This window comes from Phragmites australis, chromosome 3 (genome assembly GCF_958298935.1).
Source record: "Phragmites australis chromosome 3, lpPhrAust1.1, whole genome shotgun sequence".
Classification (NCBI taxonomy): Eukaryota; Viridiplantae; Streptophyta; class Magnoliopsida; order Poales; family Poaceae; genus Phragmites; species Phragmites australis.
Window position 1 is genome coordinate 46347929 of NC_084923.1, and position 20198 is coordinate 46368126.

The 20198-nt window shown below is 40.7% G+C and overlaps 2 protein-coding genes across 4 annotated transcripts; both read right to left on the reverse strand.

Moving 5' to 3' along the window:
• Positions 1-1141: 1141 nt before the first annotated feature.
• Positions 1142-7733, reverse strand: LOC133913443 (protein FAR1-RELATED SEQUENCE 12-like). 2 transcript variants are annotated; one of them, XM_062356606.1, is made up of 8 exons: positions 6504-7733; positions 5346-5423; positions 4585-4644; positions 2329-4378; positions 2121-2245; positions 1925-1996; positions 1759-1842; positions 1142-1429 (listed from the first exon to the last, which is right to left on the reverse strand). In XM_062356606.1, exons 1-8 carry the CDS (start codon positions 7455-7457, stop codon positions 1319-1321), a joined length of 3534 nt encoding a protein of 1177 aa, XP_062212590.1. In that variant the 5' UTR covers positions 7458-7733; the 3' UTR covers positions 1142-1318. The 2 variants fall into 2 exon arrangements, with proteins under 2 accessions (XP_062212590.1, XP_062212589.1); XM_062356605.1 differs by having other exon boundaries at positions 2320-4378.
• A 5703-nt stretch (positions 7734-13436) lies between these two features.
• On the reverse strand, positions 13437-16897 carry LOC133913444 (transcription factor GTE1-like). 2 transcript variants are annotated; one of them, XM_062356608.1, is made up of 8 exons: positions 16732-16897; positions 16353-16508; positions 15527-15604; positions 14690-14914; positions 14496-14591; positions 14253-14311; positions 13980-14130; positions 13437-13797 (listed from the first exon to the last, which is right to left on the reverse strand). In XM_062356608.1, the coding sequence occupies exons 1-8, from the start codon at positions 16822-16824 to the stop codon at positions 13636-13638; spliced, it is 1020 nt and encodes a 339-aa protein (XP_062212592.1). In that variant the 5' UTR covers positions 16825-16897; the 3' UTR covers positions 13437-13635. The 2 variants fall into 2 exon arrangements, with proteins under 2 accessions (XP_062212592.1, XP_062212591.1); XM_062356607.1 differs by having other exon boundaries at positions 16702-16897.
• Positions 16898-20198: the final 3301 nt, after the last annotated feature.

Genomic DNA, 20198 nt, shown 5'->3' on the forward strand with positions numbered 1-20198 from the left:
GACAGCAGAACTCCGATGCTATGTTGAAAGTGTAGCAAAAGTAAGCGTTTTGTCAACATCTTTGGATTACCTTATGTGAAACATCAATTTCCTACTCAGGGAAAAATTGAAGAACTTGGTCACGTCGATTTAGGCACTTACGCCATTGGCGCTGCAGAAGATTGTAGCAAGCGCTTTAGTGATTATGTCAGTATGGATGTTCTTCAAAGAGCAGCTGCAAAAAGTTGGGTGTCTAAAGAACCTTATGAAAAGGATGCATGCTTACTTGATTTTGATGCACTCGTGGTAGAGCCTTGTAAGCTGGAGAAAAAACCTGGTTGATTCTATCATGTGGTGGGCCAAAGTCGTTAATGTAATCAATCCAAGGTAAGTCAAACTCACGGTATTCTATGTTATATGTGTAATATAATAATATGCAACACCACCACACAAAACACAATATGAAATCTTTTAAGTTCACCCACTATATATTCACAAATTCCTGGTCATGCTGAAAATCCATTTCCAGGGACCAGATTAGGTTGGCGATAGCTCTGGCCTTCTATGACAAGCATTTGAAGCTGCCTTCGAATTGGAAGCGTGCGACTGCTAACGCTGACATTCTCAACTATGATGGACCAAAGAATGTTTGTTCTTAAGATGGACGTCAGCATCTGGCAACAATACCTTCATCAGAAATCTGAAGCCATACTGAACGCCTAAACGTTGGCACTTAATCCTAGTCTTCCATTGTGCATTTGTGCGCCAGTGGAAGCTGGCGATTTTGAGAGATAAAAAGTGCGGACAAATTATTAACCTGTAGCACCCACAATAGATTGCATTTTGTTCACCTGGTCACTAAAATGCTGTATCCAATAGACTCGGTTGTTTCAATACAGCAAAGCATGCTCTTTTTATGGCGGAATAATTTAGATGTTTCTGTCTAGTTTTGCTCGAACTCTTCTTTTGTGCTCACGGTGTACGGATATTTATATGATCTCCTGAGATAGTGTATGTATGTTAACTTGCAGCGGTTGCTACACAGGTTGGCCCCACACGTCATCAGCATAAGGGCTATTGGGGCATATGTTGGACATTTGTGCTGGATCATGCTATTCCCCAAGTCCACCCACTGCACCCTGACTGGATCTGGAAGACCGCATTCTTGATTGGCTTCAATTGTGCATTAACCTTGCGCCCAACCCAAAAAATTCCATTCAATTTTGTCATACGCAACAACTACATTAACATAAACATGCCGCACAAGGCGGAACCTTCTCTACATTATTGTCATTACATAATTTACAACTCTATTGCTACTTAGGCATACACCGCATATTCACAGGAAATCCCAGACTGGAATCGTGTACTGGCCTTGATCCGTCGTCTGGTGGCCCAGTTGAGGATTGCTGCTAAGAAACTGCAATGACTGTATGTCTGGAGGTGGAGCCTGCAGCAAAAGAGATAACCACTGGCCATTGTCAAATTGCCTTCTCAAGCAATTTTGCGTGATCTACTTGTTGGAATCCATGAAGCATCATTTAATTGTTAGAATAGGCGTTTAATGAGTTAATGTCACATTTCGTTGATCGCAGTGACTTGAGTGGCATGTAAATTGAAATCTCCCTATGATATAATTTAACCTGAAGGGGAATGTGTGGACATCGACTTGATGGCCACTTATAGTCTAATACACTGGCAATTAATTATGAAATCTTTTGGAAAGGAAGCATGCACATAAGCTGTAACGAATATGGAGTAGCGTTCAACAGTAATTACCTGGGGGATTTGAGGACCACTATGAAAGGGTGGTTGTTGTAGATGAGGAGGTTGCTGAAGAGGAGCAGGTGTTGGTTCTTGAATCTAATGACATGTGAATTTGTAGCACGTGAGAAGAAAGTATACAATAGCATTTTGCCTCAACAACTCAAGATGTCCAAGTTACCTGCCCAAATGGTGACATGCCCGGAAATCCCTGGAGAGAACCAAGACCAAACTGCTGTGCAACATACGGTGCCTATATTTGCAAAGTATAATATATCAGTTCTTCATCATGTACAGTAATTGCAAACTAAAGTAACCATCGACCTTCATCTTTGTCCATCAATACATAGAAAAGGCAGAAAGGATACAAATTTTACCTGCATTATATGGCTTGGTGCAAGAAATTGGTTGGTTGGACTTCTTAAATGATTTGTAATATCATTTGATACCGTGGGAGGAACAACCCTAAGTGGAATTTCGATCTCCTCAGGCTCTAGTAGACCTGCAATAGAAAAAACAGATCACACATTCATCCTATAAAATCAAGTGCCGGAGCAACATAGGCGACGAACAAACCTTGTCTACCTTTTTTCTTCTTATTTGAATCAAGAGGACTTTGTTGCTGGCGACGCACCTCTGCATTTTTATTTTTCTTACCGGTTGCTCTGCGGGGTTCGCTGTTGCTAGCCTCATTCTGAAGCAAATTTTGCTGCTGGCCTTTCAGGATAGTGCTTAAGGAAGATTTATCATGCAACTTTGCTTGCAAAAGTACCTCCACTTGTTCCAGAAGCTGTTCATATTGGCTCTCCAGGAATGCAGAAGCTTCAAAGCTTCCTGAAGCTTTTGCTGCAATTTTATATAAATTCCGGCACAACATGTTGTACCGTTTTGACAATGAAAACTTGGGATCATCATCTGTGGCCAAAAAACCGTAGTTCGCCCCTGTAGATTCACTCTGAGCATCTTTTCTCCATCTTTTCAGGATATAGTGTGGTGGAAGTTCTTTAATATTCCTGAGTTCTAGTATTTTCAATACATGGCAACATGGAAGACCTGTGAATTCAAACTTCTTACAGCTACAAACAACCATACATTCTGATGAGTCAAATCTAACAAACTGACCCCGAGGCCTGTCTTTGACAGTTACCTGGTACTCGGATATTGATCCAATCTCGCCACAGCTATAGACCATGCAGTTCGAGATCTGTTCAAATTCCAACCTGAACATCTCAAAAAGTGTTGGAGTATATGAATTAGCGGTTTGCCAAAGCAGCCGCAGTGGTGCTACACTTTGTGTCATTTGAGCCCCAAGATAATCAGCTTGTTGTTCAGCTAGACGTTTCTCATCCAAAAATTTATCATAGTTGTTGAAGAAGTTTCGAAGATCTATTTCTGGTTTAAGAAGATCTGTCAGGATAGTATCTGTATTATCACTTCGGAGTGTGGCTGTAATATCAGCACAGAATGTGTCATGCCCATATGGTAAAGCCCATCTTTCTCTTTCCTCGTACAATTTACTTAGCCACTCATTACCCTTTAGATTGTACTTCTCTGAAAGGATTTCCCAGCTTGATAAGAAGTCATCCTCCTCCTCATAGTCGTACAACCACCTACTAAAATCACGTGCAAAAGTTTCTGAGTCTTGGAAGGTATCCCTCAATATCTTGGTAGCGTTCAGATATAGATGCAACAGTGACAATCGGTGGGCTGTCCCAGGCCAAACAGAAGAGACTGCATCACTAAGTGCTGCAGACTGATCAGTCAAAACTGTTTTTGGCTGCTTTCCACTCATAGCACATTTAAAAGTTTCAAACAACCATTTAAAGGATTCAACTGAGTCATCATAAATGAATGCTGTACCAAATATTATTGGCTGCTTATGATGGTTAACACCAATAAACAACAGTAGCGGTCTCCCGTAATCCCTTGTGCAATATCTTGTGTCAACACACACTACATCGCCAAAATAGTTATAATCCATCATTGATTTAACATCTGCCCAGAACACATTTGTGAATTGGTCATCTTCATCTACTTGAATGGCATAAAAGAAAGAAGGATTATCACCTTTCATCCTTTGTAAATATTCACAAATGGTCTGGGCATCACCTAATTGCATATTTATTGTACGTTTTGTCCTTGTGTAGTTCTTGTAGTCATTTGGTATCAAAATAACTTTTGGTTGTTCAGGAGGCTGTTGTACCTTTGCTAATAACTTCTGTGACCTCAAAATCTGAATGTCCACCAAGGGAGCTTCAAGATCATGATTATGACCAGCCACATACTCAGTCACGACATATTTTCCACTAGCTGTAATTTTAATAGTCATGTGTGCCTGGCAACCAGTTCTTGTTTCTGGCCGTGGCTTCTTTGATTCGGCAGTGACACTTTTTGGACGGAATCCCTCCTTGGAACAAACATATGCCCGAGATTTCGTAACATTCTTTGCTGTTTTGTCCAACCAGCCTTTTCGGACACTGAACCCTGCAGTTCCAGCATAGTTGACATAGAATTCATAGGCCTTGTCCTCATTCAGGAACACCATCCCAACCTTTGGTTCTCCTCCTTGTCCAGCAACTACTTCGATTTCTGGATCTGGTTCCACTGCAATTATTTCTTCTTCTTTGCTCTCAGCCTAGACACATGAAAAAGTCTGAGCGGAGAACTGAATATAAAATATGCAATTGTTGAAGTTCGTATATCATGAAACTCGACAGATTACTATCCTCTTTCTTTTCACCAAAAAAATTAAAACGCAGAAAAACTAAGATATTGCTCTTATGCAACACTTGCAGAGAATGAAGAAGAGATGCACAATTAACATTTCATAGTGGGTCTTACCTTCTCTTCTTCTTTTTTGAGATTTTTCTTCTCAAGACGTTTGGAACGCCTTTCTGAATCCTGCCGTGAAGGTTGCAAAGCACAAGAGTAAGAAAACATAAGAATGATGAGAAAATTTTCATGTGTAAATGCTTCATTTGTGGTGCAAAAACCATAAAAAGAAAATGGAAGCAAGTTAGTGCATATTGATTAAAAAAATCATCCAATTCATCAGAGTTCACAATAGTAAGAAGTCAACAAAATACAAATATGTTAGCCTACAGCCGCAATGGAATAACTGTAATCAGTACCATCCATTTATATGTAATAAGTAAAACAAAAGCCCAACAAGAAGAGTTATAGAATACATATTTTGATGAGATGCACCCCAGAGAGTAAAAAGTATGCAAAAGATCAGGCGATTAACTTCATGTTCTGTAGAAAATGAAAACTGGATATGCAAGTGAGGAAACAGTATATATTTCCCAGTCAAAAAGGTAAAAAAAACTTTCGTGCCATTGTGCATACAAAATGCAGTGAGTTGATTCAAAATCTCTTCATCAGGAAATAGTACAATATCAGTGCATATGAACAAGAATATTTTAGGCACCCCCAAGATTAAGCGAATGATCCATCATTCATCAATATATTCTTGAGTGAATACCATTAGAGATGAACTCTCTGCTATTCAGTCTATTTAATTGACCAACTAATGAAAAACACAAACAGCATAACAACGCAAAGCATTCAAAAAAAGTTAGGCAACAAGATAGGAAAGTTACCAGCTGCCCTTCCCTTGCCAAAAATCTACCTCCATCACCACGCTTACGCCTTTCAGCCAAAGCTTGTCGTGAGGCAATCTAAAAACGACGAGAACATACCACCATGTGGGAGTAAGCAGAAAGGAAAAAATGTAACAAGTGCTTTTAGTATATGCCTCAACGCTTTAAAGTTTCTAACACACCTTTATGTGTATTGCTGATTATTGGTAATAAAAAAATTAGAAGTTCCACAAGCTTTGGGGAGGAAAGTGCCCTTTTGTCTTTTGGTCCAGCCACTTCCCTAGATTTTATACAGTCTCTTTGCATTGAAACGCGACAGATCACAGGTCAATTGCTCTTAATTTCACACTCAGTAACAGAAAGTGCAATGTGGAACGGCGTAGTGTTTAGTAGCCTCTCTCCTCTTCTCTCCCCTTATCTCTCTCTTTAAACTCCAACCAGAAGTTAAGAATCGGTCATCTACTCCTGAATCTCACAATAATCCATACTATGCACATACTTCTTAAGTATACCATGTCCTAGACACAACCGTCGGATGAAATTATGGGAGTGGGTAAGCTTGCAAACATGACCCCTTTTTATCAGCTGACAATGACACCTTTTTCAAGAGCTATAAGGAAACTGACAGAATCGTTTCAGTTAAGGTCAAGTGTGGCATTCCTGACTACCAGTGACAGAGGATCCACGCTAAGTTTGAGTAGAGAAGTGGGGCCAACATACACATTTTCATACTTGAACCACTACCAAGCTCAGAAATTGCTAACTATCAAGAGAAACCTTATCTCCAATGAAGAAAAGGAAAACTACAGATGAGATCATCTTTGGGACTCCACACATACAAAATGACATTTCATGTCATCAAAATGTTTAACTATTACTTTTCACTTCATTCACTCAATTATTGCAGCTAACAGTGCTATCAGAAAGTGATACATTCATCTAAGTTATATATGATACATTGCTTTGCATAAAAGAACGCACAGATAGCTCTGCTCTTAACATTGGAAGAAGATAGTTTACTTAACTTCTTTCCTTTCTATTAAAAAAAGATGGGAAATGGGCATCACAAATACCATAATTTCCATTATCCAATGCCTATAGGCATTCTACATTACAGTATACAGCCTCACAATTGATAGCAAACTTTAAGCTATTTACCTTGGTAGGCCTGCCCGAGGTAGGTCTGCTCTGTCGCTTTGAGAGGTACTTATTAAGTATCTTCTTCCTCTCCTCGTTACTGTACTGCGACGCCCTCACACCGAGTTCCCTCAACACTCGTGCCTGCAGGGCATTGTCCTCCGCAACAACCTTCCTTGGCCTCCCCCTCCCCCTCCTTTCCTTCACTTCCACCTCGAACTCCTCTTCTTCCACTCCCTCGTGATTCCCCTCCCCTTCATCCTCCCCTTCATCCTCCTCAGCAGCATCATGTGCCACCTCCTTTTCAATAGTGTCCCCATACTTCCCCACCACATCCTTCTTACTCCTACCCTTCCTGGATCCCCTCCCATTCCCCACCTCTAGCCTATTATCCTCCTCAGTCACCTCCGCATTCTTCTTCCCAGGCTTGCGGCTCCTCGTCATATGGGGCTCCCTCTTCCTCTTCCCCGCAGCAGCAGCAGCACCCTCTGACACCTCCTCCGCCTCGTTCGCGTCATCCAAATCCTTCCCCTTACTCCTCCGATTCGCGTAATTGCCTCTCCAGCACAGGAACCGCTGCATGATCTTCTCGCCGTCGCCCACAGAGCGGCGGTTAGAGCCCGTGCGCGCCTTGAACCCCAGCCTCTCGCCGTACCCGTAGTAAAACCCCTTGGCGGCGTCGACGGAGTCGAACTCCATCCCCAGCGCCGGCACGGTGGCCGCGACCTCCCCCGGCGCGATCCGCAGCTCGTGGTTGTGCTCCACCACCAGCTTGGACACCTTCCACTTGCTTTTGCCCCCCGCCCCGTCCTTCGCCACCACCTCCATCATCGCCCTGCACCGCTCGCCCGGCGCTGCTCCCGCCGCTGAAGCGTCCTCCTTATCAGCACGGAGCGGCTCGTCGGGATCCGGCGGGGGAAGCAGGACGGCGGTCGCCGCCAGCGCCGGCGCCGGCGCTGCGGCCTGGTCGACCATGCGGGGTATGGGGTCTAGGGTTTGTGCGGGATTTGAAATGGCGCGGGTTTGCGCGGCAAGCGAGGCGTGGGGAGAGTGGGCGGGGAGGAGGTGGGGTTTACGTAGCGATCGGAGGTGGGAGGAGAGATCGGGTGTGGGGAGGAGGCGTCTTGCCTTGGCTGCGGTGGCCGGCGAGAGTGGGATGAGGGGGGGAAGGGCCGGGAAGGCGTGGGGATCCGATGGGAGCCCGAGAGGCGCCGTGTCAAAGCAGCGCGCACAGTCAATCTGCGACTGAGACGTGGGCCGCAAAGAGTTGAGGCCTACATGTCATGGAAACTAGTTTGGTTCGTGATTCTGACGTTAGAGGGGGCCCTGATGGGGGTCGTGGCGACCGTCGGAGGAGGGCGACAGTGTGGTGCAAGTTAACACGCGACGCGTGTCCCGTGGGAGCGATGCTAGCGCGACGTGGGTGGGGGTGGGGCCGGATTGTCGGCGAAAGGAAGGTGGCGGAGTCACTTCATGGATGAGATTGTACAGCGTGGCGATCAGTGGGGTTAACGGCCTGGCCTGTTCACTCAGGGTGCGTTTCTTTGAGGGGACATGCGTATGAGATCGCCTCGTGCAGGATTTGGGGCTAAATTTTCAGTGTTAATCGGTGCATAGGAGCGGACAAGTTCATGCATACAAAATGATATTTTTATATGCCGGATGATCCGACCTCTCAAATTAAGCAGACGAGACTATCTATCTTACTTCACACCTCTTAACTCTGCGTTGCTCTCACCTCTCGTCACTCTCTCAAAAGTTCGCCTCTCCGGTGAATCCGCCTCTACTTCTCTACCCATACCCCTCCTTCTGCGATACCAAAAACCTCATGCTCCTACTGCTCTGCCTATTCCACTTCAAGATTCACGGGTCTAGATAGATAAGAGATTTAGATCAACATGTTAGTGGTACTATGACCCTAACGGTTCTATAGCAATAACCTCTCGCGGCCGCGCTTTTTTTCTGACGGCAACTGTGTTGACCCGCCGGCATCCATCACCGACCGGTGGCCACAATGGAGCCTTCTGCACCAGCAGTCGTGGCGCCAGTCAGTGCGTCAATGAAGAGGAAGAGGCTTCGGCTCCATGGACTGGGGCAAGGAGGATCTCACCAAGGAACAAGCACCAAGCCTTGGTCGCTGTATGTGCAGATCTTTCTGAACTGATGCAAGTTCAAATGATGTTTGTAAGTAAATATGGGCAGGAGTTTATTGCTGCAGCTTCAGAGCTGATGCCAGATTGTCGGGGTCAATGGGCAGGTCATATGACACTTTTAATTGGAGGTAATTCAATAATATCATGTTTTCTAGTAGTTTGATTGTTCATAACATAAGATGATAAGATGGATAATTTTGATGGCATACCGCTAGATGCTTTGTGTGTCGGAAACGTAGCAGAAACTACGGTCTAATACAATTATGCAAACATAGATAAAAAGGGTAAGTTTACCAAAAAAATTCATCATAACTAACTTAGCATATCCTATCTATCTAACCAAATAAAAAACTAACTTATCATATCCGCTTTAATCTATCAATCAAATATAAAATTAAATCATCGTACACAATCAATCGAACATGAAATTAAATTATCTTATCTAAAAATAAGAATAGCCCTAAACTGTCTAACCTTCACTCTTACCAGACACATTAGTTCGTATTGGAGCCGGAGCTTCAACTACGCTTTTGACCAGCAATGCTCGCATGCGTCTTGCTGTCGGGCTCCGCACAAGTGAAATGCATATGAGATACGGCTTGCTACTAGCTTGCAGGTGGGGCGGGCTGTGGCCAACCGAAAGTCACCAGGCTCGGCGGCTCGGCGCAAACTAAGTATTGTTTGTCTTTTATTTTGATTATAAATATTAGTCTCAAAAGAAAAAATAAATCATTATAATTTTAAAGTTGATTTTTATAATCACATCTATATCATATTATAAAATCTCACAATCTACAATCTAATATAAAAGAGTTTTTTCCTTAATAAAATCTAGATTGTAACGTTTAGATAGCCACTAATTAAACCACTCCACCCTTACATTTCACGGCCTTGGTGGTAGAACCACGTAAACCCGCATGGCCAAAAGCACGCGTAGCTGGCTTGCTTGCCCACTCCTACTTCACTTGTTTGCCAAACAGAACTACAGTGGATTTGTAAAATATCATCGTAAAGATCATTTAAGATGAAAAATAATATCAGTGTCTCTATAATATGTAGTTCTAGAGTTCATATGTTATCCTTATAGTTGATGATGTTTTCCAATAAAAATATTTTTATAATAATATCCATCTAATTTTTCCATAGAACTATATACTAATCATATAGAGTATTGCTGCTAAAAATTAAAATAGAAATGGAAAAAGAACAAATCAGAAAAGGTGTGTACATTCAGCTGGAAATAAGTTAACATTCTATCGTCAATAAATTGATCAAACATTATAGGATAGATTATCATCATCGAGATGAACAAGAACGGTTAGCTTTGTTCAGCTGGACAACTCGACATCTCACAGTGGATTCTGAATACGATAAAATCCCCAGTACGACACTGGAATAATCTTGATAAGAGTTAAGAATCAGAAATCTTTTGACACTAACAAAGCATCTTCTTCCTCCAAGCACTTTCTTTCTTCAATTCTGCGAAGTTCAAAAATATTTTTTTTATCAGAACTGCAAGTCTGCAATGTGAAGTATAAACATGCACAAAATTGATTTTTTTAACGGAAATTTCAGAAATAATAAGGAAAATCACAAAATTTCAAAAATATTACACATTCACGCAACCATTTAGCAAAAATAAAAAAAGAATTGTAATGTGAAGTATAGAATTTTCGTGGCACGGTTGAGCGAAAAATATTTTCGCAGGACCATATATCAAAAATACAAAAGTTTTCGTAGGACCATACAATGAAAATAGTTTTCAAATGACCATTTCACAAAAAATAGTTTTTGCTAAACCAGATCATGAAAACCTTAGATTTCACTAAACGGTCGAGCGAAAATTGGCGTACAATATTCTTGTGACGCCCCCGCGCCTCCATCTTCTCTATCTGTCGGTCGAGGTGTTGGACAGAGACGCATAGGAAAGAGAGAGGGCCGAGCGCGTGCTGGAGGAGAGGAGCCAAGCTCGCGCGGGAGGAGGAAGAGGGACAGAAGAAGGTGTTCAACAAGGAGGAGGGAGGAGGCCGGTTGGGAGAGAACAAGAGGAAGGAGAAGGAAGGAGGAAGAAAGGGGAGGAGGAAGAAGAAGAGTAAGGTAAAAAAATTCCTTAGTGATTTTGTTTTAAATTATGGATTAGAAATTATGTATTTTGTTTTATATGTATGTATGTAAGATTTAATTATGGATCGGAAAGAAGTATGGTAGGTTATATTTTAAGTCACGAGGAATTTATTTTGAGTTTTAGGTTAAGAAAATAAATATATATGTGTAGAGTTATTAAATCTAATTTGCTAAGTTAGTCAAATTAAATACATGTATTTTCTTTAGAATTAAATATATGTAATTTCTTGTTATTACTAATGAGCATAGAAAATAACTGTATAATTAATTATGTTATCTCAGATTTAGGATTGTAATATTGGTTAGATTTTAGGTAACGAAAATTATCATATGTCACATTTTAGAGAAAATAACTGAGCATTACGTTAAGCAATTTTAAATTAGTTGCATTAGATGAATGTAATTTCTAATTAATAGGGTGATTAAGTCGGTAATTTATTTTATATACTTCTTTTAGTGTAGTTATGGCAAATTCTATAAGTTTTAGAGTTTTCTATGAAAATAGTCAAATTTGTAATGATCCATCTAGTATTGATTTGAGTAATTTTTTGTTTATCATTCTTGAGCACCCAAACCTTGGGTACAAGGATGAAGGAGATGGAAATATGGTTTATCCAATATTTTTAGTTGGATCTTGAGATTTATCCCCTTATGATGCAATACATGTTGATTCATACATTAGATCCATTTTTTTAGTTAAAGCCAATGTATCGAATGGGCATGTGGTTGAAATGGTTGGAGTGTTGCATGCGATGTCAGGCTGAGTTCAATATCCTGTGTAGGTATGTCGAAGAGAAGTGTATTCTAGTAGCAGTGCAGCGACACCGGTAGAAAAAAGATGATAGGTGAGGGCATGGCATGCAATGTCGAGGAGGAAGTTGAGCAAAGACAGACGGTTGAGCTAGATGTTGTTGTGCATATGCAAGTGACAGAGGTTGAGGGTGAGGCTGACGCATGAGAGAAAATTGAAGAAATTATTGCTAAGCTTGAGAATGTGGACCGTAACATAATCCGTGAGTAAGAAGCTTTATGGTAATCTGTAAATACGAGGGATGATGATGGTGATGATGAGGATGATGAGTTCTCTAATACTGCCATCCCAAATCATCAACGTATATAACCTTCATGCTGGATTTTATGATAACTATGGCTAAAAACTATTGTTATTTAAAAAATTATATTTTACACCCTCCTAAGATTACTTCACTCAAAAAATTACTCACACAATATTACATCAAATAAAAAAAGAAATGTCAACAATCGTACAAGTAGCTACACAAAATTACATCGAACAAAAAATTAAGGAAAAAAATGTTATCGGCAATCACACAAGTCCTTGGACAAAATTACTCAGAATTTTTTTGCATGCATAAAATATAATTTAAATTATTTTTCACATTTACAAGATATTTTTGCTGCATGAAAAAGAGACGCAATATTTTCGTGAAACCAGATGATAAAAACATATTTTTGCACTATTGTTCAGCGAAAATTCGACTTCAATTTTTGGAAACGCATAAATATTTTCGCTATTCCGTAGCGCGGAAATTATATTTTCGCACAACAGGCTCATGATTTCTGGTGTTTTCGCTTGACCATCGTGCGAATATTAGTTTTTGCTAAACAGTCACGCAAATGTGTAATATTTTTGAAATTTTGTGATTTTTCATATTATTTTTGAAATTATGGTACAAAATAATATTTAAAAAGCCACAAAAAATTATAGCTATACCAGTAAACAAAGTGAAATATTTACAGAAATGGTTTATTTAGAACTGCCATGCATATGAAATCTGTCAGTTACAGTTAGTCCCAACTTCCAAGCTTAGCAAACACTTTCAGAAACAAAGCTGTTTTCAAGAGATTATTGAACCATAATTTGAAACTCGTTTGGGGAAAATAAATCAGGTTCACATCATTTCACACCCTACTGCCAGTGTGGCTTTGATTTGTGATGTGCCCCTGAAGAAATGGAAGTTCCCACCAGTTGAGGTTTTACTGATTTGGTTGTAATGGCTGCTATTTTGCAGGATCAGCTGACGAAATTGTTCTGATTGTTCTAAACGCGAGGAACGACGTGATTGTTTTGCACTCACGACTCAACAGATCAGATTTGCAGAAAGAAGGAAGGTGAATTAGCTTGCCATCATTTAATAAATTCATCCTTTTTCTTCTGAAGATATTGGAACGCGGTTCGTCTTTGTTTTCACTCCTCTCTCTTGAAGGGCACAGTGATTCACTCGTTTTCCTTGGCAGATACACACCTCATCCTGAAGTTGGGTTGCATATCTCAACGAGCTTTCAAGATGCTGCAGGCCAGCTCCCTTACTTGGTACTCCTTTGCAGTATCTCAATAATACAGCCATATTGCTGGGAAAACTCCATTCTGGATTGCTGCTGCCTATCAGCATGTTCATTTGCCTTGGTGATGTTCTATTTCGATTTTTGCATGCTCCGCGCTCACCTTGCGTTGTGGTAAGTTTTGTGTTTTTTCGCAGGGGGCACCGTATGCAAGGCGTAGAGAAACCGAAAGGAAGGGCTTGGTAATAGTAGTGACGGTATCATCTGCTGTTCCTTTCACCACTAAATGCACGTTTGCAACAGGGAACTGAATCGTATCTTGCAAAATTTTCATGAGATTCATGTGTTCCAAACATGCACTTAGACACAAAAAAGGTTTGCTGATGAGCTATTCTCTTTATATCTCCTGAACAGAGCAGAAGGGGGGGAATTGTTTCACAAGGCAGTGATGCCTACTATATACACAACTCCACGCAAAAGGTTGGAAATTGTTTCAACAGGCTAGTGGCTACTCCCTACCACAAAACATTCTGAACAACCAGAAACGCTCGCGAGTCCAAAGATCTGGTAGCTCACTAGGGCTGCTTCTTGATTCGTTTCAAAGCGGTTTTGGCCAGAGCATCGCATATCTCCCTCTTTCTCTTTGCGTTTTCGTCCACCTTCCCGGGGACAACGTCGGCCCGTCGCTCCAACGCTTCCTTCACAAAGAATTTCAGCCTCCAGAGGGTTGTCTCGCTCTGCATACGCACAGGGGGCACAGTTAAATCGGACCAGAAGAAGTAACCAAAATGGTACATGGAAACTCTAAAGTTCAAGGGCAGCCTTCTTGCCTCCATTTAAGCCACTCTGAAGGAGTAACCAGTTACAGCTACGGTTATTGAACCAAAGATAAGTGTTAGGTAAAGACATAAACGATTACCTGGGCATCCATATCGAGATCCACTACTTCTGCTTTGGTTTGGAAGCTAGGATTGTCTTGTGCAACAATTTCTAGTGCCTTGCTAAGATCTTCTGGAGACAAGTGCCAGAGGCCTGCACCCAGTTTCCTCTTCTCATCTGTGGTTATTTTCCTACAACATAGAGATTTTAACAAACACGTCAATCACAATCACAGGTTGGGTGACAATGCAACATAAAAACTCATAGCAGATGGTCAGATCGATAAGCGCAAAATGAACAACTGAAGAGGCACCTGCATCTCTGGACCACCATTTTCCGGAGTTTCTCCAGCTGCTTATTGATCTCACTCAGCTGAGGGGGAAAAGAAAGAGAAAGTACTGAATATCAATGACAAATAGAAGAGTAAGTTGTTGAAATCTTATACCAAATGGGAGTGATTCAGCATCAGTATGCTTCTGAAAGCGCATACCATTAAACTTCTATTGACATTCCAACAACCAAGAACAACATATAATGATCAATCAGAGCGGCATACCTCATCATCGGTATCCTTTGCTAATTTTGCAATAGCTGCTTCTCGAGAAGTGTTCGTGCCAACGGCATCCTTTGATTCCTCCATTTGTCGTCTTTCCTAAAAGCATATAAAGAGAAAATGTAATACAAGAACAAAAGGTTCTGATTTACCATTGTCAAAGCCTAGGAAGAAACTGGAAGGCTCAAAAAGTTTACCTCATTCTCAACTTTAGGAAGAAGCTGGAGCCATTTCTCTTCAAATATCTCAAGCAATCTTTTGGCCATTCGGTGAACAGCATTTTGTTCATCATTGTACTTCATTGCATTGGCAAAAATTAATCTAACATCAGAACATATTTCTCGTACATTGTTATACTTGGAGCCATCCTTGCCTTCCATTTTGTTTTGAATAGTAGAGAAGTCCATAGGTTTGGAAATAATCTGTGAACAAGAGAATTAAAGGAATGAAAATCACTACAAACAAACTTCAGGGGGGCACAATAAATAAATATTGCATGTTCCAATAAAGACTGATCGATAAGGAACCAACAATAATGACATCAAAGAAGCAGCTCTGAACTCCGGCCCATCTAATCAGTTATCAAGAACAAACTAAATTTTGAGGAATGTAATGTACATTACTAGACATCAAAGGGTTCACAATTTGAAGTATGCAAATCAAGGGAAAGAATAAATTATCTAATTATGCAACAGATAACAAGTAAAACAGATGACCTGATAAGTCATGACATTGAAAATCAATCATCGCACTAATTCAAAAGCCCCTTACTTCAAGGACCCACATGTAAGGTGGTGTGCACTCATGCTTGCTACAGAATACAGATGATGGCCAAACTGGGTCGGAGTCAGTGTAATATTTTAGAGTTTTGGATTGCTCTCCAACATCAGGTAATAACACCAAAGACATGCAGCAACATCAGTACTTATTTGCATTTATACTAGCCTACAAATGTATCCTATTTCAATCAAAATTACTATTGAATTAGGACTTTGACTCCTGCAATGGAGGATATAGCGTGCTAGCAGTGTTACCTCGTAATAGTCATCGAGCTTAAGGGCTACAACATCTACCGGCTCCATAAATGGCCTAGCCCAATCACGGGAGGTGACCTGGAAGTGAAAATCAAGAAGACAACTGAGTGCAAATTGCAAAGGGATAACTGGGAACTTTTCATACAACTGGTCAGTGGTCACACATTTTGAATTTCACCTACAGAAACTCAATAAAAATTTGAAAGGAACCCAGAGAAGAAAGCCATAAACTTTTGTACGAAAGTATCAGCAAGCTAGAGATATTAGGTATTCATTAAACGGAAAGAATTGATCTTGAAGTACATTCGGCCAATGACAAAGATGCATTTACACTTCAACACAAGAGCTTCTTAGTTGTCCATACGATATAATCCATATAAATTCCAAAAGCTGCACTCACATACCAATTCACTACTCGAGAATTTGAGATGGGAATTTCAAGAGCTGCACAAATACAGAAAGAGCTGACGTGGTATGTTCTATCCAAAAAGAATAAGGAAGCAGAGACAGATTTGAGAGCAATTCCCAACTTGCGATAGAAATCTTAATTCAAATGACATCATTATCAACTGAAAGAATTGGAGCAGTTTGTTCAGGCAATCACAATGGAAGAAGTCTAGGTGGCCACATTTTTTCCGTTGGATGATATGTGGCACATACAGCATACTAGCTTTCTACTGTTCTAAATTGTCCAGGCTTTGTAAAGCATGCTCCAGGATGAAGATGAAGCAACACAGAACAACTAAAACAGCAAGCACGAATTAGATGGACAGACGTGCAGAAATTACATCGAAAGAATATTCAAGAATCAACAAAGGAATATCACCTCGCGCAGAATGACGCCGAACAGGCGGAAAAGGTCGGGCGGCCCCCTCGAGTGACCGCCGTACGGCCCGTACCTGCTGCCACCGCCGGCCTTCCGCCCACCGCTGCAATGCTTCTTGCCGTCGAAGTCCACAACCTCGTTCACCCTCCTCTCCAGCTGCAGCAATCATGACAAAAAACCTCCAATCTGAGAACCACCACGCCCTAATTCGCCCCCCCCCCACCACCACCAAATTCCCCAAAAGAACATTCTGCAGCGAGGCAGAACGAAGTGTGTCCCGCGGCATAGTGGAAATCTTCGACGCTAGGCGAGGCAGACTACGAGTCTAGTGGAGAGGTGAGGGAGGTACAAGGTCGGTCTTGGAGGCGAGGTCGTCGACCTGGCGCCGGAACGCGTCGACCTCGGATTCCGTCTCGAGGACCCGCTCCGGCGCTGCGGCTGGTGGCGCTCCCTCCGCCACCGCCGGCGTCATCTAGGGCTCGCAGCCTAGCGCGTGGGCTCCGTGCGCGCGCCGGACGCGTATAATCTGACTTTGCGAAGAAAGTAAACGAGATGTAAGTAACATGAGTCAGTCTGGTGAACAGTATGCTATTATTATTTATTTGAAGTAGTTACTGTAGCAAAATAAATCATACTTTCAACTGTTTATAAAGGTATTGTAGCATGTTATACTGTGGGTATGAAAGCTAATGTTACGGTATTGTTCATCATCTAATTTTGCAAATTTAGAGAATACAATTTCGCAGGACACCTACGACTACTGCCGACTGTGCCGCTCTGACTGACCTTTTTTTTATATGATGAGCAAAGGGCTGCGCTGCATTTGGCACAAGGGCTCTTGGGCTCGACCTTGGTGAGATGCTCTCTTCTCTACATGCCAATTATATCACAAGTGAGTGAGTTGATATAATGGTAAAATTACTTGAATTATAATCGAAAAATAAATGAAAGATTCACTCTCACCTAACTAAAATAATAAAAAATAAACTAAATAGTGACCTAAAACTATTTTTTTATACTCACATGAGAACTATTTATTACATCCCTAATATGAGGTGACTCATTGCGTGGGTTACTGAGCGCACAACGTGGGCCACAGAAAGCCAAGCGGGGGAGGACTTTTGTCGTGACTTGGGTTGAAGTGGGCCGAACGGGGTGGAACACGAGAGGAGAGGCTTTTTTAAAATGGAAAGTCTAGGCCACGATGGGTCGCGCTCCTAGCGGCAAGCTGTTTTGTCGCTACATGGGCCGAGAGGGGGTGCAACGCATGGGTGGAGCTTCTGCGGGCTGAGAAATGGGCTAGGAAAGTAATATGTATACTTGTACTGGTCCATTTAGCAGTTTCAAACAATATAACTCTCTCATTGGGTGTTCGTTTTTAAATCTGTTTACTAAGACGATGCCAACAAAATGAGATCCACATTGCATATATTTTGAAGATATTTATGGATATTGGTAAGTTACATATATTTTGAAGATATTTATGGATATTGGTAAGTTACATATAATAGCACCAGCTAGTTATGTGTAAACTTGCTAATGAAATATACACATAAGTTGCTACTAAATATATTATTGGAGTTGCAACAAAACACTCAAGTTGTTATACAATCTTCACAAAGAATCATAATTTAGTATTTGAATTTGCTACATAGTCTCTACATAAGTTGTTACTTGATGTTCATGGAAATCACAATTATAGTAAAACTTAAGTTGCTACATCATCTCTATATATTGATGTTGGTAACAAACGTTCACTTAAGTTGTTACGTAATCTCCATAGAAGTTACTAGTAGCAACATAGTTATCACCTTACTAACATCTTTTTTAATAACTTAATATGTGTTTGGTTAGAGGGCAAGTTGGATGGAATTAACATCTAAAAGGAATATCTTCTCGGATGCTAGATGGGATGGGCATCTAGAGGGACTATTCTTCTCAGATGCCAGGCAAAGCTATTTATGTTCTGAATGAATTTTATTTATACTAATGTGGTATATTAGGTTGGTTAGAGTAAATATTTTTTTTGTCAGCATGCTTTAAATGATATTAGCTCATAAACTATTTATCTGATTTACGATATGATGGCGTCATTGTGTTCATTGCAATTAAATCAATAAAATAAGATCTTGCATGATTATATTTTGATGAAAAACTAAATATATGACAAACTGATCCCACAAAAATTTAGTTAACCCCATCCAAGTTATATCCATCCAACCAACTAAAAAAATTAAATTGTTCCATCTATGCTACCAAATAAGAAATTATATCGTTATATCCACCAAAACATGAATAGTCATATTACATCCAACTTTATTATGTAAACCAAACACACCTAAGTGACAACTCATTGCAACTCCTTACGAGTCGGAAAATGACAAAAAAGTAACATGGTCTTCTTCCTCGATAAATTTAATGCAGCAAGATGTTACAAAATTTACACAGGCTTATCCTTGCTGAAAATCAACTTATTGAAAATGTTGAGTATCCATTGCAAGCATGGGAAAGGTGCAGCCTACTCATGTATACATGCGAGTTGTCTTACATAATTTTGCTTCAAAGTTTTGAGTGTTCTTTTTCCAATCCATTACGCATCCGCAATCTGCCAGTTCTCTCAAGAAAAAGGTACTAGTGTATGGCAAGTTCAAATTTCAGAAACACAAGATAACCTATCTGACATATGGTCGTTGAGAAGCGAGCTATACAAGTGTTCAATCCGAGAAACACAAGGTGCCGCACCATTGGGATATGCAAGGGTTGGCAAACATTGCCGGTATGGCGCCTGACGATCATAGGAAACGAAAACAGGCAAATCAGACACTTGATTTGGAAGCTTATTAACAGTCAAAATGAACACGGAAATGCTTCACGTACAACATATTTTTACAACTCCATTACAACCAGGTGTCTTTGATTGATAAGTGAGCAACCACCTAAGTGATTTGAGGCATTTGATCTCCTCGTTGTAAAGGAGTTGTACAAACAGGTTGTATTTTAGCGCAGCATAAGATCTATGCACTGTCCAGATAATGATCCATGAGAGAAGAAATGGGTGGCCCATGAAAATTATTGGATGTCAAGTTCCATCCATTTTGGAGAGCAACTGCAATTAAGAATAGGCACATCCAGTAAGTGTACATTGGTAGCATGATCCAATGCTACTAGAAGAAAGGCACATTGATGATAAATGCTTTACATGGACGTGCTATCTATTTCATTTACATGGTGCATGTTGTGAGAAATAGGAATGTCCAAGGACCGCGATGAGAAGAAGTTTTCAGAGATGCAGCGTGATAACAGATTTCAGACATACTCTGAATAATCACAGAACAATAAGTTTGCCAAACGACTGGAATGATGGCGGTAAAGTGGCTCACATTTTTCTTTTTCTTTTTAACCAAGTGGCTTACAATTATTAGCTCTAGAAAATTACACATCCTGAAATTTTTGATAGAATTCTCAGCTGAAGAACTGTCTAAGCAATACTATTGTTGCAAAAGTAGATCCAATGTAAGTTGGCTGTCGACAAGGACTCAAAAGTAACATATCCTTCTCAGGTCATTAGTAACTCAAGACCTAGGGCATGGTGTACATCATGGAATGATTGGGACAATTTTTTTTCTTTACATTAGGAACGAATTTGCAGTTCAACATACTTTTGAAGGAAAGAAACATGCTTATTCAATCACTGAGGAACACAGATTGCTATTGTCTCAGCAGCCAAAGATGATGGAGTACAATATGGGACTTCAGTATTTTAGCCGCTGAAGGTAGATCTACCGCCCTTCAGCAGGACGGTACCAAACACGAGGAACAAACAAAAGGTAGTACAAATACTCACAT